Source organism: Canis lupus, chromosome 11 (assembly GCF_011100685.1).
Source record: "Canis lupus familiaris isolate Mischka breed German Shepherd chromosome 11, alternate assembly UU_Cfam_GSD_1.0, whole genome shotgun sequence".
Taxonomy (NCBI): Eukaryota; Metazoa; Chordata; class Mammalia; order Carnivora; family Canidae; genus Canis; species Canis lupus.
The window spans coordinates 52,484,854-52,500,176 of record NC_049232.1 but is presented as its reverse complement, the minus strand read 5'-3'; the positions used below and the strand labels follow the sequence as shown (position 1 = coordinate 52,500,176).

Here is a 15,323-nt window from a genome sequence, read left to right as displayed (position 1 = left end):
TCTTCTTCCTGTAGTTGACTAGAGCTTGTTGGGGGAGCTGCTTCCTACTGTTCTCCCTCATACTCCAGCCAAATTAAAGTATTAATTTTTCCCCCAGACCTTTAACCCCCTTTGTTCATCTAGTTCTCACTGCTGGGAATACCATTCAGTCTTATATTTAACAAATATTTATTTAGCATCTACTATGTCCAGCATTAGACTATGGACTAAAGGTATAGAAATGAATAAGACACAGTCCCTGTCCTAAGGATCTCACTGTCTAGTGAGTGAGGGCAAACACTATCACAATATTCAGGGGAAAGAGATTAATTCTGCCTAAGAAAGTAATACAGAAGTAGGCAAAATATGATCAGGGCTTTGAAAAAGAAGCAGTTCAATTGCTAAAAACAAGGTGGAGAATGGGATTTTGTGCAAAGGAAAGGCATCAGATATCTTGTGCAGGAGAATGACGGAATCCAATTCTCATATTAGGTTGTGCTGAGGGCTGGGGGAGAGCAGGGGCAAGGAGAAGAGTGAAAGGACCCCAAGAATGGACTTGGGGTTCCCAGTATGCCTGTTCATTTGAGAAACATTTATTGAGCCTCCTCCAACCCTCCAAGAACTGTTCTAAGCCATAGGGATGCAGCATTGAACTAGAGGACAGCCTCTTCTGTTCTGTAGCTCACATTATAGTAAGGTCCCTATGGTTTCAACAAACCAGAAGAAAGTAAGACCATCTCAGGAAGTTCCTAGCTGGGGCTAACATTCAGTAGATATGCACCCATATGGTTGTATGGATTGGAGAAATATATTGAAGTATTTCTAATTTTGTTGAGAACTAGCCCCTAGCTTCAGGGTGGCTCCTGCTACCTCACTCCTCCCCAGGAACTCTACTGATCTCTTATCTAAAGAGATAAATGCTTGGCAGAGCTGAGGCCCAAGGACCCCACTTGAATGCCCCAGCCAGCCTCCACTGTCATGAATGGGTACTTGTGTACCCACTACCCTGTTAATGATTTTTACTCTCTCTTCTGTCTAAATCCCTTGTATGGTTCAAGACTCAGCTCAAATGCCACCTCCTCCACTCTCTACCATGGAAGAGATTTCTGGTGCCGCTGAACCACCACAATTCTTTGCCTGCACTTGCTAATAACCTTGCCCACCATCCAACTTATATTATAGTGATTTATGACATTTTATCTGCTCTAATAGTCTTGAGCTCCATTAAGGGCAGGGTCCAGTATTTGATTAAGTCTTTTATTCACCAACCATTATTGAGCATTTATCTCTCTGCAGATCACCTTGCCAGGACTTGAGAAAAACCAAATTGACTGAATAACCAAACCTGCCCTCAGGGAGCTCATTGTCAATGACTTGTGTTTGTCAAACCACATCTGTTCCAAAAGCATGACGTCATGTATTTACGGCACCCCAAATTATCTGCCTTGTCAGGTTAACTGTCATACTTCATACCAAAACTTGCACAGAGCTGAATAAATGCTATCCTCCAGGGAGGCAGTCAGCCTAACAATCTAGGTTGCTATTTCTGGAGTCAAATTAAGAGCCATCCATGGAAATCTGATCCAGTGTGCAATGTAGAAGATCAGCTCATTGTCTGGGTCAGTGGTGATGTCAGCACCTTGGTTAGACACTGACATATGGAAGGTACATGGTAATATCTGAATCGGACAGACCTGGACAAGACAGAATATGGTAATGACTAATCTAGTTGAGGTGGAAGAGGTCATGGAAAGCACAGAAGACAGAAGCCCCACGCTAAGTGGAGTCTGGAGTCTGTATGTGCAGAGATCTTTCTCCAAGATCCATCCTAGCTTTACTTCATTTTCCCTCTTTCCAAGTATTCTTCCTATTTCCATCGTTTTCCTTTTTAGGTCTCTGTCAGGATCCCCTGGTACACTTCTCTGCAGTGCTCTATTATGTCCACACATCTGCCTGCCATCTCACTTGCTTTTAGTATTTCAGAGCCCAGATCTGTGTCTATGTGCAGGTGTCTCTGTTTCAGTCTTTTAATTTTCCAAACGCCATTCTCCATGGTGCTCTTTCATAAGTGCTCTGTTTCTGTGTGTGTGTGTTTCTGGTCTGGGTGGGGAATAGAGACTCTGACCCTGGGTCTTGCCTTTGCAGCTGGGAGCCTGCCAAACTCTAAAACAGGTTTGAGTTCCCAGAGTCTTGTTCCCTGACCTTCCCCAGGTTGGGACATGGTGTCCTCAGGACCAACTGACTGGGGCACACCCTGCCTAATGCATCACCTCTGTGGCGTTTATAGCCAACTCTTTGGTCATTAGAGTCTGTGTCTTCAGGCATTTAGGGCCATGTTTCTGCTCATCCCAGGGCTGCAGAAGAGACTCATGGTGATACTGACTACTATGGGATTATGTGCCCCCTTCCACCCTTGAACCCTTAGTGTGGACTGCCCCACATTCACTTGAGACAGTATAACCAGTTGGCCTACAAGGTTATCACCAGTTTCCTTGTAACCTGAGTCCAAGGTACAGTCTCACCCAAACTTTCTCTTTCCACCTCCAACTCTCCATATTGTTTTTCCCTGATCTAAGTCCAGCATTTCTCCTTAGAATTCTTAGAATGTCAGAGAGCTAGAGGGGCTTCAGAACCCTATCAGTACTCTGGTTCTTGTCTTGGGGTCCAAATTCTTAGGAGTTCACTGTGGTAGGAATGCAAGGCCTGAAGGTTTCTTAACATTTTGGTGTTTAATAGTATTTTTTTTCCTAATTAAACAGTAATGCATTCATGCTTAAGCACAAAACTTGAGAAAAGCAGAAAAACATAAGGAAAATTTAAAAAGCACTGTATTTGTCCCAATCACCCTTTTAACCTCAGTGATCTTGTGCCTGGCCTGGATTAGGTGCTTAAAAAAAATATTTGTAGAGTGCATTAACTTCAATCCCATCACCCAGAGATAACAACCACAACCTCTTGATTGTTTATCCTTCCAGTCCTATGTATGCTATACATAAATGGGATCATATTGTACAAACATCTTTGTTAGCCTTGCTTTTTTTGGTCTTGGCAATATATTTTGTGTGTTTTTCCATATTGATAGGGTTTTTTTTTACATAATTTTTAATGCTTTCATATTATTCCTTCAAATAGCTGTACCATAACTTTCCTAGCCCATTCTCTACCACTGGACATTTAGATGGTTTCCAGTTTCCTATTGTTACAAACATCACGTACAATCCATCCTGATATATATATTTTTGTCCACATATCTATTTCTTTGGATGCATCCCTAAAAATGGAATTGCTAGGATAAGAGTAAGCACATTTTAAGACTTCTCATACATACTGACAAAATGGCACTGCCAATTTACCCTCCAGGACTACTACCAATTTTTCGAAAGACCTAAGGAGGATCAGGTCCGTTTATCTTTGGGTAGCACAGACTAATCGACTCCAAGCTTTAGCCTTTGACCAGAATTACAGCAATTCCAACCCCCCCCCCCCACGTTAGTTATTGACGTTTGCTGACCAGATGCTAATTGGCTGTCAGGTTTGGGATCAGTATGAAAAGAGAAAACGGCTTAGTAACGTAAAACCTATTGACTTCTGTCTGAGGGCCAAAATATTTCAAACCTTGTGACTTGTGAGGTTTCCTAGTAGTGAAAGCAGTGGGGACAATTGTGCCCCAGAGTTTGGCGCTGGCCCAGGACAAAATACATACCATAATGATTGACCCCTTCCTAATTTTACACCTGGGACACTGAGGCCCCCTGGTGTCTGCACTCCCAAATCTCCTGACTCGAGGTCCAGACGGCTGCCCCAACTTCGCTCCACGCCACAGGGGGACTTAACCCCTCCTGCCCCGCTCGACGTTGCCTGAGCCGGCCTCGCGCCCCGACAGCGCCGCCCTGGCGGCGGGGCGAGGCCTTAACGGCGGAGACTCGGTGCGGGTCGGCGGGCCCCGGCGCACGCTCCGGCCTGCGTTCAGCCTCCCGGCGCCAGGGGGCGCACTCCTCCCGCCGGCCCCGCCCCCGGAGCGGTTGGGATTTGAATCTCCGGCGGGCCGCGGCCGGAAGCCTGGTCAGCTGGGCATGGAGACGTCGGGCGCCGGCGGACGGTGCCCGGTGCAAGAGCAGCGTGCCCGCTGGGAGCGGAAGCGCACCTGCACTGCCCGGGAGCTGCTGCAGACCGAGCGGCGCTACCAGGAACAGCTGGGGCTGGTGGCCACGGTGCGGCGGCGCTCGCCCTCCCGTATGGGGCGGGGACCCCAGGGGACGGGAGGGTCTCTGCGAGGTCGGGGACCGCGCCGCGCGGGCCTGGGGCTGTCCGCCAGCACGGAGAGCGCGCAGGCGTTCCGCAGTTCCTGGCGGCGCGGCGTCCGCGCTCTCCCTGCAGCCTGGGTAGCGGCGTTCTCCTCCTGCAGTACTTCGTGGGGATTCTGAGAGCCAAGGGCACCCTGCGAGCGGCCGAGCGCCACGCCCTGTTTGGGCCCTGGGAGCTCATTTACGGCGCCAGCCAGTGAGTAGAAGGGGCGCGGGGTCAGGGGAGGCAGGGCCCTGCTCTCTGGCGGTGCTCGAGCTTGGAGTGGGGGGACCCAGACTCCTGTGCGGAGCCTGCCAGTTACCTCACCTGTGGTCTTGGCCCAGTGCCTTCACCTGCCTCAGTTTTCATCTGTAAAATGGGGGTAATAGCACTACCTTCAGGGCAAGGTTATGAGAATTAAATGAGCTGGTGCTTGGGTAGTTGTTGGACCGGTCTTTGTCCTCACCCACGCAGAGACCTGCTTCCCTACCTTGAAGGAGGGCACTGGGGACAGGGGCTGGAAAGCTTCTGCCCTCACCTTGAGCTCTACACCCAGTTCGCTGCCAACGCAGAGAAGTCGCGGACCACCCTGCAGGTAACCTGGAGATAATCTCGAGTGCTTCCCCTCTTGCCCTGTGCATTGCCCCTTCCTCTAGTGATCCACACTTCATACTGTTGCCACATGCATAGCACCCTGTGGGTCCCCCGCTCATCTGTGCTGAGTTCACTGTCGGGGTTCTCTCAAGAGCACACAGCTTACAGAGGGCTGAGCATGTGTACACAGAGAGTGGCTTCTCTCTCTGTGGCTGCCAACCCTTTCCCCGTCACTCCAGGAGCAACTAAAGAAGAACAAACGTTTCCGGAGGTTTGTGCGACTTCAGGAAGGCCGCCCTGAGTTTGGGAGCCTTCGTCTTCAGGACCTGCTCCCTCTGCCTCTGCAGAGACTCCAGCAGTGAGTAAACTCACCTGGCCTCAGCCAGCTTCTCTTTTCTGAGTCTATAGGATTGCCACTCTCAGCTTTGTGGGGTTTATGGCTTCTGTCCCATTGCCTCTCTCCTGGGACAAACTGCTCCTAAAAAGCCTCTTGCAAGGTTAAGTGTGAACCCACTGGAGTAGCTGGGGTCTGTAGCCTCAGGCCCTTAGCTAGGAATGTCGAACTCTGCATTGCAGTGAGGGGGGGGGGGCAGTAATAGAGCTAGTGACAAGCACGGTGCGTGGGAGAGTTTGTTGAGATGAGAGATCCGCCTAGCTTAGGTTTCTGTTGGGGGGGGGGGGGAGGGATGTTAAGGAGCCTGCAGTCAGGTTGCTGACTCTGCAGTGTGGGGTGGAAGAGGGCCATGTGGTGTGAGCCCAAGTTCTGAGTCTCAGATGAAAGAGGAGGGGGACACAATCAGAAGCAGAGCCTTCCTGGCTTTGCAACTGAAGTATGTGTGGGGAGCGTTCTGTATGTCAGGCGGAGGGAATGCTGCCCAGCTCTGCTTTCCGCTTGTGGACTTCCAGCGGTCTAATTCCAGGTATGAGAATCTTGTCATGGCTTTGGCTGAAAATACAGTTCCTAGCAGCCCTGACCACCAGCAGCTCACACGTACGTTCTCGCTCCCTGAAACACTGAGGAGAGGCTGCCTCCCCTGCGTCCCTTTTTGAATCTGACCTCCAGCAAGGTCTGGTGTGTCTCTGTCTTCCACCCTCACCCTGGTCCCCTCCAGAATAGCCTGTCACCACCCTCAGTCAGCCAAAGTCCAAGCTGTGCTGGGAGGGAGGCGGGGGATGTTGTTCCAGGGGCTGCCCGGCTGATAAGTGAGACTGCCCAGAGAGTCCACAGCATTGGTCAGAGACAGAGGAATGACCAGCACCTCCGGCGCATTCAGGCTTTGCTCAGCGGCCGCCAGGCAAAAGGACTCACCTCAGGTAGTCTGCACACTCTCCTCCTCTCCCCCTGCCCCCTCACCCCCACCCCGTCCTCAAACTGCTCTTTTCGGGCCCTCCTTTTTCTCTATTGCCAGCACATGCGCCCCATTTCCTCAGCCTCCCCTTCCTTCTGTTCCCGTGGCTCCTGGTCCTGGAGCTGCCCCAGAATAACAGCTCTCCCACCCCCCCCCAGGTCGCTGGTTCCTGCGCCAGGGCTGGCTGTTGGTAGTGCCTCCCCGTGGGGAGCCTCGGCCCCGAATGTTCTTCCTCTTCTCTGATGTGCTCCTCATGGCCAAACCTCGACCCCCACTGCACCTGCTGCAGAGTGGCACCTTTGCCTGCCGTGCCCTCTATCCCATGGCCCAGTGTCAACTCCACAGGGTCTTTGGCCACTCAGGAGGCCCCTGTGGTGGACTGCTCAGTGTGAGTCATAGGTGGGAGCCCTAGGTAAGGTAGGAGAGGCTCAAAATAGATCTCAAATGCCTGTGTACCCATGTATCTCCTTGGCCTCCTTCAGAGGAACTAAGCCACCTGCACTGAGATAGCAGGGGGCCTGGGGTTTGTTCCTGCCTAATTCTCACATCAGCCCTGAATTCCCTCCATGGAAACAGCAAGGGCTTCAGCTTTAGCCTGGACCTTTCTGAGCCATGCACTAAGAGGTGATTTCTTCCTAGCTGTCCTTTCCCCACGAGAAGCTACTGCTTATGTGCACTGACCAGGAGGAGCTGTTGCACTGGCACCACAGTTTGACTTTGGCCATCAGGTGAGTTCCCTCAGGAAGAATGCTGTGAAGAGGCCCGTGGGTGAGAAGGGAGCAGTTTAATCCTGTCTCAGGTGTTACATCTGCTGGGCCACTCCACCCCCAATACCAGAGGTGATTTTGTCTGAGTAGAGTGCTCTTGCCAGTGCCTAAACGGACTGTCTTCTCTCCACAGCAGTCAGAAGAACTAGAAGAATCTTAAAATTCCAGAACCCAGGATACTTGAGGGGTAGGTCAAAGTCAAGAGTACAGAGAAATCTCCACCACTAACTAAACGAAACAGATCCTTCATGGTGTTGAGAAGGGTCATTTCATGTTTGCCTGGGACCAAGCCATGGCAGCCCATGTGACCAGCCCCTGAGAATCAGGAAACCGAGTCTGACCCCGCGGAAGCTCTGCTGAACCAGCCCCTCCAACACAGATGAGGGGATTCAGGACTGGTCACCTCGGTGCTGGCTCTATGGCTGATTGTTTATCAAGACTGCACCTTTGTAAACGTGGATGTTTTTATGTTATATGCATTTTCTATAATTTATTTTTCCATTGGATTTTAGTAAAATGTTTTTTTTTTTCTTCCCCTTTTTGGAAAGGCTTTTCTGTCTCAGCTCTACGATATGAGGAGAGGTTTTTGTGCCCTGAAGGCTGGCATGATGGTGGCCTCAGGAGTACAAGGAAAAGAGCTGGAGCTCCCTCTATCTCTCAGCTCTCACACTGGAAGGTGGCCTCTTTTTATCCTAATAAGGGAAGCTTTTCAAGAAGGCCCAGTTGTTCTTGGGCACCTAGTATGGGTGTGTGTATGACCAGTTGGAATGAAAAAGCACACAGGACTATCCAGTCACAAGAACAGACTCTGTTTTACTAAACCTCCAGCTGTCATTTCTCCTTGGCGGGGGCTGTGCCTGCAGTCCTTCCCACAGCCTTGCTGCATCTTCTCCTTAGCCCCTGCTCCACTTCCCAGGGAGTAGCTAGATTTCTTGTCTCTGTGCTCCAGTTTAAGGGCTCCTCCCAGGCCTGACTGTCACCAGCCTCCTCCTCCTCCTCCTCTATACATGAGTCCTCAGGAAAGGGCATGCTGGCCTCTGTGACGGGAAAGATCAGGGATATTCCTATCTCAGAGACAGTCTCTACCCCCACCCGACTCTCTCCTCCCAACCCTTTACCTGGTTCTGGAACGTCCACACCCTTGTTTGGCTTGCTCTCTTGTAACAGCTGGTGGATGGTCTGAAGCTTCATGTTCAGAAGCTCCTGCTGGGCTCCAGCCAGGGTAGTCACACTGTAGAAATACCTACTCAGCAGCTACCTAATCTCTGTCCCCCACTCTTCCACCTATCACAAGTTCCCCTGGCCACAGGGTCATTGCTCTTACCGCTCAAAAAGGGGGTCCAGCTGGGCCATCAGATTGTTCAGGTGCTGCTCTGTCTGGGCCAGCTGTTGTGTCAGCTGGGCCAGCTGTTGCTCTGGGGGTGAAGGAGAAAAGGAGAGCAATGGTTATTTATACCTTCTGCTGCCCCCCTAACCCCCTACCAAACACAGACTTGTGCAAAACCTACCTGACTGCAATGATTCCTTCTTGCCTGCCTCCTCTTGGAGAACTGCAGCCTCATCTTTCCCCTGCTGTAGAAAGAGAGGGCTAGACTGCAACAAGCTTCCCCATCACCTCAGTCTCCAAGCCAGTGAGAGGGGGAGGAGGAGAATTTCAATTAGAGAAAGCTATGGAGTTTTTACTTCAGAGAATCAAAATTACATCTAGTCTAGCTCCTCACCTGGGACCTGAAGCAACATGTCACTATGCCCCACATATATGGTCATTCAGTCTAATGAAATACTCCCAGGAATGAGCAGCTCTCCAGTTTGATAAAGCTCTGGCTGTTGGTTTGTATACAAAGCCAAAATTTTTCCTTTGTACACCTTCTATGTTGCCTTCCAAAGATCTTTTCAACGTGATAGCCACTCAGGAATTTGAAGATGATAGTCCTTGCTCACTCCCCTTCTCCATGTCTCCTCTGGTTTAATATTACCAATTTTATTCAGTGAGTGCTCATTTGACATGGTTTTCTCTGGTCAAAGCAATGCCTGTTCCTTGCATTGACTGGGGAAGTGGGTTGTCACCATACACAAGTGAACTTTATTATTCAACTACTAAACCGCTAAATTAAGTTTCTTCCAGATAGTATGGGGGTCCACAAATAGAGTTTATTATCGATTCTCTTTAAACTTCACCATCAAATCTAGTCCCTCATCCTAACTTGTCAAGTCTATTTGGAATCATGATTAGCTCTCCCTTTTAATTTCATATCTCCAAATTGGTTCAGCCTTGTGTTTCCCAATGCAAATAAGTAGTCGGGCCAGGGTTGAAGACAGCCGTGGAAGGTATCACTTTCCATTTCAATCATTTCGATACACTAAAATGTACTGTCAGTTTGTATCTCAAGGCCTCCTTTCTAAGAACATAAGACAGGTGCCTTGAATACTGTGGCCATAGCAATCAACAGTGTATCAAGACTGGAATCTTACCAGGAGCCACACTTATGTAACACGGACACTTACTTGCCGGGTTTAAGTCCCAGCCCTACCAGTTACTACTAGGTCTGCGTGAGTCATTTGAGCAAATGACTTAACTTCTTCATTGGACTGTTGGGAGCATTAAATGTGGTGGTCATTATTTGTTGACAGTTTACCAACGGCTCTTCACAGCTGCTACCTCGCTGGATGCTCAAAATAACCCCCTAGTGTTGGAGAGTCAAGAACTACTACGGTCTTCGTTTTTACAGACCGACGGAAGAGATGTGTCTTGTTCACGGTACCATAGCGCCCCCATGGGAGATTGAGGCCCGGGGCATCCCCACCCCTGGTCGTCCCGCACCTGCAAACACTTGTACAGCACAAAAACCACGACAGCTGCGGTGTACAGCGCCCCCAAAGGCAGAGCTCCCGCCCTGGCCCGTTCGCGCTGGTCCTTGGGCGGCGACGGCCGCCGCGGTTCCTTGGCCTCCGGGCCGACCTGGGCGGGGTCCCCTGCGGAGGACGGCAGAGGCGGGTCAGCAGAGCGGGGGCCTGGGACCCTGGGGCAGTCCTAGCCTCCCTCCAGCAGCCCTCGCTGATACCTGGCTGTGCCCGGAGGTCGGGGCTGGGGCGGTCTCCGAGGACCCCGGGCAGTGCCGACACAAGTAGCAGCCCCAGCAAACCTGCGAGCCAGAACGAGCCCGCCATGGCGGACCACAGAATGAAGGCCCCGGCGGCGCCAAGGTTGGCCGGGAGCCCCAGTGCGCATGCGCACGCGGGGCGGCGCGTGGGTCCCGCTCCAGGACGCGCTGGGAGGTCACGCCCATTTGGTGTGTGGGCGGGGCAGCTTATTAGCATAGGACTTGGGCCCAACTTTCTTAAATGAAATCATTTCTTATCTATTTAGGGATCCTATTAGCCAGAATGCTTCTAGAAGCCTATAACCTTATAAAATTGTGCTGGAACACGGATTTGATTTTTCATGTCACTAACCTATTCACCCTAATCAAAAAATGGGTACTCTCTTGGACCTTAAAAGTGCAGCACATGCACAGGCTCCCGCAGCGCGTGCTGAAGGCCTGTTTCCTAGGCTACAGACGGAGGACTTGTTCCTTATTTGCGCCTAGGGGAAAGTCCCCGGACCCTTGGCAGAGAGTGCCGCGTGCGCGTGCACGCTGACTTTCCCTGCTTTGCACTGTAACGTCCGCCAAGAAGCGATCCGTTTGCCGCGGGGAGCCGAGCGGCGTGTGGCGGGGCGTCGTCCGTCAACTCTATCTAGTTACGCAGGCAGCGCGCCTGGTGCGCGCCAACCACACGGGGCTCATTCTCAGCGCGGCTGATTTTTAGCGAAGGCCGTCGGGCCCGTGTGCGGCTCCTGCGTAGCCGTTCGGAACATGAAGTGCAGTCAGTCCTTCCCATGCTCGTAGGCGGACTAATTCACCGCTGAACTCTTCTCTCTCGTGGCTTAACACACTTTATCCTTTTTTTTCAGTTCCCTCTTCCAACAATGGCTTCCTCTTCCCCACCCTCTCCAATCCGCAAATGCCTGTAGTAGCCACCATTCATTGCGTAGCATGGCACACAGTAGAATACGGACTGGTATCTGAATCTAGAATACTGGACTGGCCTAGAATCTTGCTCCAGTACTCGAAAGCTAAATGACTTTGGGCAACTTACTTAATTTTTCTGTTTGCCTCAGTTTCCACTTTGAGAAATGGAGGTAATGATAATATGAATGTCCCTCAGAGCTGTTATGATTAAGTGGGATAATACAAATAAGGTGCTTAGAATCATGCCTACCTACTAGTGATTTTTACCTTGGGGCACTTGAATTTTTAACTCTCTTAAGCACCTTCCACTTTTTTTTTTTTTTTTTTTAGCACCTTCCACTTCTATTTCCTTTCTGTACAGTTAACGTCTACACACCCTTCAGATCTCAGGGGTTTCCTTTTTCAGAGCCCTTAACTTCTAATTTATTCATTGGTGCAGCTTTGTACTTTCTTTAAACCACCATCATATGTCAATTTTATATCAATAAAACTGGGGGAAAATCCACTTCAGTCCATTCCAGTTCATTAAAAATCAATTAATCCATTAAGATTCATTATAAAAAGAAAATATCACTAAACTGTAAATTGCAGGGGAGCAGGGGCCATATTTCTTTTATCATTTTATTGCTACAGCTTAGCACAGCACCTGGCGCTTGTTGAATGAACTACAACCCCACGGGTAAATGTGATTAAGCTTTTTTTTTTTTTTTTTTTTAACAAAAAAGATTTTATTTATTTATTTGAAAGAGAGAGAGCACAAGTGGTGGGGAGGACAGAGAGAAGCAGACTGCCCACTGAGGGACCTAGAAGATCATGAGCTGAGCTGAAGGCACTTAACTGATTGAACCACCCAGGTGCCTCCCCTAATTAAGCTCTTTTAAGGAATAAGGAAACAAAGGTTCAGGAAGGTTAAGTAAGTTCATCCAGTAAAAGGCAAGCCAGAGATTCCAAGGTTTTTCTGTCTCCCTATCAGGTGCTTCATTAGCACCCTACTCCCCAGCTCTACCTTTCATCACCAGGACTTCTCCAGGCAAACCGGGAGCGTTTCCCTGTGTTCCATGCTGCCTTTTAATTCTGGGACACACAGGGTCATCTTTCTAATTAGATCAAGGAAAGAAGCCATTTCCCACTCACATCTATCTCCAGAGCTTTGCACATTAGCAAGCAATCAGCAAATGTGACTTAAATGAACGAGGTACATGTGCACTAAATAAATGAATGAAATGGGAGTGTATCTTCTTGTTCTTCCAGAAATGGAGGGGGCAGGGCAGGGAGGAGAGACCCACACTCAGGGGAGTTGTCATAGTCTAGCCGACTCTCTAGAGGCAGCCTGGTTGCAGAGCAGTGTAGTCCAAACTTTGACCCTAAGCCAGTTGGCACAGTCAACATAAAGGAGAGGGTTCGGGCCAGGTATAATAGGATAAATGACTCTCAACTGACTGCTGCCTTTAGGGAATTTGGGTCCGCTATTGTCAGATAGTGGTCTAAGGAACTTGAAATCCTTCTTCCACATCCATAGCAGCCCATGTGATTGGGCTGTATCTGGGCAGGGCTCACTCTACTCCCTGAAGTGAACAAATGGCTCAGCTTCCCAGGATATACTGGGGTAGAGTTTTAATTCAACTAACTTTTGAGATCGGCATTGCTTAGGGACAGTTTGGATGAAGTGGGTTGGGAGGGGGAAATCTAAACTCCTCTATCCTCTAAATTCTTTTTTTTTTTTAAGATTTATTTATTTTTATTTATGATAGACAGAGAGAAAGAGGCAGAGACACAGGAGGAGGGAGAAGCAGGCTCCATGCAGAGCCTGACGCAGGACTTGATCCTGGGACTCCAGGATCGCGCCCTGGGCCAAAGGCAGGCGCCAAACCGCTGAGCCACCCAGGGATCCCCTCCCCTAAATTCTTATACCAGTAATAATAAAAATGATAATGGTCATCTTATCCCCTACAGTCAACCTTAGAGCATGGAGGGATCCCCGTTCCATTCCCCTTTGTAGCATGCTAAGTGAGGAATACATTCTCTCATGGTCTCAGAGTCCTAAGGCCTGGCTTCCTTGTCTCGTTGGTCCTGCCTCATGCTATTTTATCTTCTGGGAGTCTTCATGGGCTCACCTGCACAGTAGCACCATAATCTCAGGCCAGCCTGTCTCTTCTCTGGCCAAAGAAGGTGTAGGGCCAACGAGGGGTGGGCGGAAACTCAGGAGATGCTGGGTGGCGCAGGTGCAGGCACAGGGCGGTGTCTTTGTTCTTTCACTCATCCCTCCCCTCCCCCTTCCTCCCCGGAAACCAGTGACTCTGCCACCACCAGTATTGGGGATGCTGAGCTGTGGGGGCCAAGCCCAAGGAGGGGTGAGAATAAAGGGGCCTGCAGCGGCTATCAGGCCATAAACCAGGCTGACGTCTCAGCACAGGGCTTGAAGACTCACCTCCCATGTCAGCAGTCATGAGCAGAAGTGACAACTACACTTCAGATCTGCTAGTGCCTGGTGAGCTGGGCGGGGCAGGGGGAGGAGGAGGGGTCATATGTTCCCATGTCCCACCTGCTAGGACCTGGAGGGTTGGGCTGGGCAGTAACACCCTCCATCCTCTGGTGTCCACAGGAATCCCCTCCGTGGCCCAGGCCTGGGGACTGTGGGCCCTCTTAGCGGTTGTGTCGCTGCTGCTTCTCATCTCGCTGGCTGCGCACTTGTTCCGATGGACTAGTGGCCAGGGCAGAAGCCATCCAAAGCAGGAACGGTGAGTAGGGGACAACGGAGAGAGGTGATCGAAGAGTTCCCCCTTATGAAGACGTCCCCACCCATCCCGTCATCTCTCTCTTGCAGCTCTGGAGGATCTGTGGAAGAGGTCCCCCTATATGGGAACCTGCCTTATCTTCAGACTGGTAGGAAGCTGGCAGAGGGGAGGGGCACAGAGGCCACGCACGTCCTGGGTGGGTGGGATGAGGGATTGCAAGAGGAGGAACCAGAAGTGACCAGATTAGTACTGTTCCCTATCCCAGGTCGGCTGTCTCAAGAACCAGGGCCAGACCAACAGGATCCAACTCCTAGAGGCCCCGCCATGGTGAGTCAGTTGTGGCTGAGAAGAGGGGAGGGAAGGAAGTGGGGGCTTTTCCAAAGGTCCAGGGAACTTCTAACAGCCTTCAATCTCCAGGCTGCGGAGGAAGTGATGTGCTATACCAGCCTTCAGTTGCGGCCGTCTCAGGGCCACATCCCCAGCCCTGGAACCCCTATCAAGTACTCAGAGGTGGTACTGGATTCTGAGCCAAAGCCCCAGGCCTCAGGCCCAGAGCCGGAGCTCTACGCGTCAGTGTGTGCCCAGACCCGCAGAGCACGGGCTTCCTTCCCAGACCAGGCCTATGCCAACAGCCAGCCTGCACCCAGCTGACATGAAGGGCCTAGCAGAATGAGATGAGCCTCGCCCAGCCTCCGGTGTGGCAGGGGTTACTGCTACCCTGTCCCCAGCGTAACTGTCTCCCAACCACCCCCCCAAAGACAGGTAATCGTTGCCCAGTCACAGGAGGTAATGTTCCCCAACCTCCCCTTCTGAACTGTGAGGGAGACATCTCAGGGGAATAAGTAGATCCCCAGTTTCTTGGGAATGGAGGAAACAAAGGCAGTGGCTCCCTCTCCATCTCTCTCTCTCTTTTTTCCTATCTATTCCTCTAAGGTCTCAAGCTCCCAGGTTTTTCACTTCCTCCTCCTTGTGGCTTTTAACTAGATCCTTTCTGCTCTCGCTCCCTTAAAGTACCCCTAACAATTCAGTGCCCCTTCAGATATAGGAAGTGGGCAGTGATGGAGGAGGTAACAACAGCCCCAGAGCACAAGGTGGGGTGGGGAGGAGGGGGTGCTCCATGAGAGCCCACAGTCTGGAGGGATCCTGAAACCTAGCGACCTGAGGAACCCAGGCCTGGCTTATTTGAGAACTCTGGCTGGCGAATACCAATCCATGCCCTGCTGCCTCTGTTGTGTCCCCATGTTTTCAAATAAAACTTCTCAGAAAGTGTTTAGATTTTTATCTAGAGGGCTCCAGATCTGCAACAGACTCTACAGACTCTCTCTGGTAGGGGTGTGAGCTTTGCTCTCTGCACAGAGCACTTCTGGGGGCGTCTAGCTGGGGAAGATGGACCAAGACGTCTGTGCCATGAAAACTGCCAGGCTGGGTGCTAGGGGTGGAGGCTGGAGCCCGGCTCAAGCTGTACTTGCTGCTGCTGGAATATCGTTAGCATTTGCACTCAGAGCCACCCGCTCCCATCACCTGGAGCCTGCAAGCTCACCAGCCCGACCTACTACTCTCCCCATGGCCTCTATGCCTGTGCTGCCACCAGCCGGAACCTCAAGC

The 15,323-nt window shown here is 50.9% G+C and overlaps 3 protein-coding genes across 6 annotated transcripts; 2 read left to right on the top strand and 1 right to left on the bottom strand.

Annotated features, from left to right (window-relative positions):
• Positions 1–4,052: 4,052 nt before the first annotated feature.
• Positions 4,053–7,122, top strand: ARHGEF39 (Rho guanine nucleotide exchange factor 39). The gene is made up of 9 exons (NM_001195688.1): positions 4,053–4,190; positions 4,385–4,479; positions 4,738–4,858; positions 5,097–5,215; positions 5,778–5,848; positions 6,043–6,171; positions 6,365–6,594; positions 6,846–6,934; positions 7,107–7,122. Exons 1-9 carry the CDS (start codon positions 4,053–4,055, stop codon positions 7,120–7,122), a joined length of 1,008 nt encoding a protein of 335 aa, NP_001182617.1.
• A 644-nt stretch (positions 7,123–7,766) lies between these two features.
• CCDC107 (coiled-coil domain containing 107) lies at positions 7,767–10,204 on the bottom strand. Of its 4 annotated transcripts, none has more exons than XM_038552772.1 (6): positions 10,036–10,204; positions 9,795–9,946; positions 8,482–8,542; positions 8,298–8,388; positions 8,092–8,216; positions 7,767–8,010 (listed from the first exon to the last, which is right to left on the bottom strand). In XM_038552772.1, the coding sequence occupies exons 1-6, from the start codon at positions 10,139–10,141 to the stop codon at positions 7,805–7,807; spliced, it is 741 nt and encodes a 246-aa protein (XP_038408700.1). In that variant the 5' UTR covers positions 10,142–10,204; the 3' UTR covers positions 7,767–7,804. The 4 variants fall into 4 exon arrangements, with proteins under 4 accessions (XP_038408700.1, XP_038408699.1, XP_038408702.1 ...); XM_038552771.1 differs by having other exon boundaries at positions 8,482–8,545; positions 10,036–10,203; XM_038552774.1 differs by having other exon boundaries at positions 8,092–8,204; positions 10,036–10,203.
• A 3,124-nt stretch (positions 10,205–13,328) lies between these two features.
• On the top strand, positions 13,329–14,991 carry SIT1 (signaling threshold regulating transmembrane adaptor 1). Its single transcript, XM_038552780.1, has 5 exons — positions 13,329–13,471; positions 13,586–13,721; positions 13,808–13,866; positions 13,984–14,045; positions 14,136–14,991. The coding sequence occupies exons 1-5, from the start codon at positions 13,417–13,419 to the stop codon at positions 14,367–14,369; spliced, it is 546 nt and encodes a 181-aa protein (XP_038408708.1). The 5' UTR covers positions 13,329–13,416; the 3' UTR covers positions 14,370–14,991.
• Positions 14,992–15,323: the final 332 nt, after the last annotated feature.

What these genes read in the sequence shown, in the direction of transcription:
- SIT1 (XM_038552780.1), top strand. Translation starts at nt 13,417, where the DNA reads ATGTCAGCAGTCATGAGCAGAAGTGACAACTACACTTCAGATCTGCTA. An exon ending in AGCCATCCAAAGCAGGAACG is followed by an intron (nt 13,722 to 13,807) that starts GTGAGTAGGGGA and finishes TCTCTCTTGCAG; the next exon opens with CTCTGGAGGATCTGTGGAAG. An exon ending in CTCCTAGAGGCCCCGCCATG is followed by an intron (nt 14,046 to 14,135) that starts GTGAGTCAGTTG and finishes TTCAATCTCCAG; the next exon opens with GCTGCGGAGGAAGTGATGTG.
- ARHGEF39 (NM_001195688.1), top strand. Translation starts at nt 4,053, where the DNA reads ATGGAGACGTCGGGCGCCGGCGGACGGTGCCCGGTGCAAGAGCAGCGT. An exon ending in CTCATTTACGGCGCCAGCCA is followed by an intron (nt 4,480 to 4,737) that starts GTGAGTAGAAGG and finishes TCACCCACGCAG; the next exon opens with AGACCTGCTTCCCTACCTTG. An exon ending in AGTCGCGGACCACCCTGCAG is followed by an intron (nt 4,859 to 5,096) that starts GTAACCTGGAGA and finishes CCGTCACTCCAG; the next exon opens with GAGCAACTAAAGAAGAACAA.
- CCDC107 (XM_038552771.1), bottom strand. Translation starts at nt 10,141, where the DNA reads ATGGCGGGCTCGTTCTGGCTCGCAGGTTTGCTGGGGCTGCTACTTGTG. An exon ending in CGACCTCCGGGCACAGCCAG is followed by an intron (nt 9,947 to 10,035) that starts GTATCAGCGAGG and finishes CGTCCTCCGCAG; the next exon opens with GGGACCCCGCCCAGGTCGGC. An exon ending in TGTGGACGTTCCAGAACCAG is followed by an intron (nt 8,011 to 8,091) that starts GTAAAGGGTTGG and finishes TTCCCGTCACAG; the next exon opens with AGGCCAGCATGCCCTTTCCT.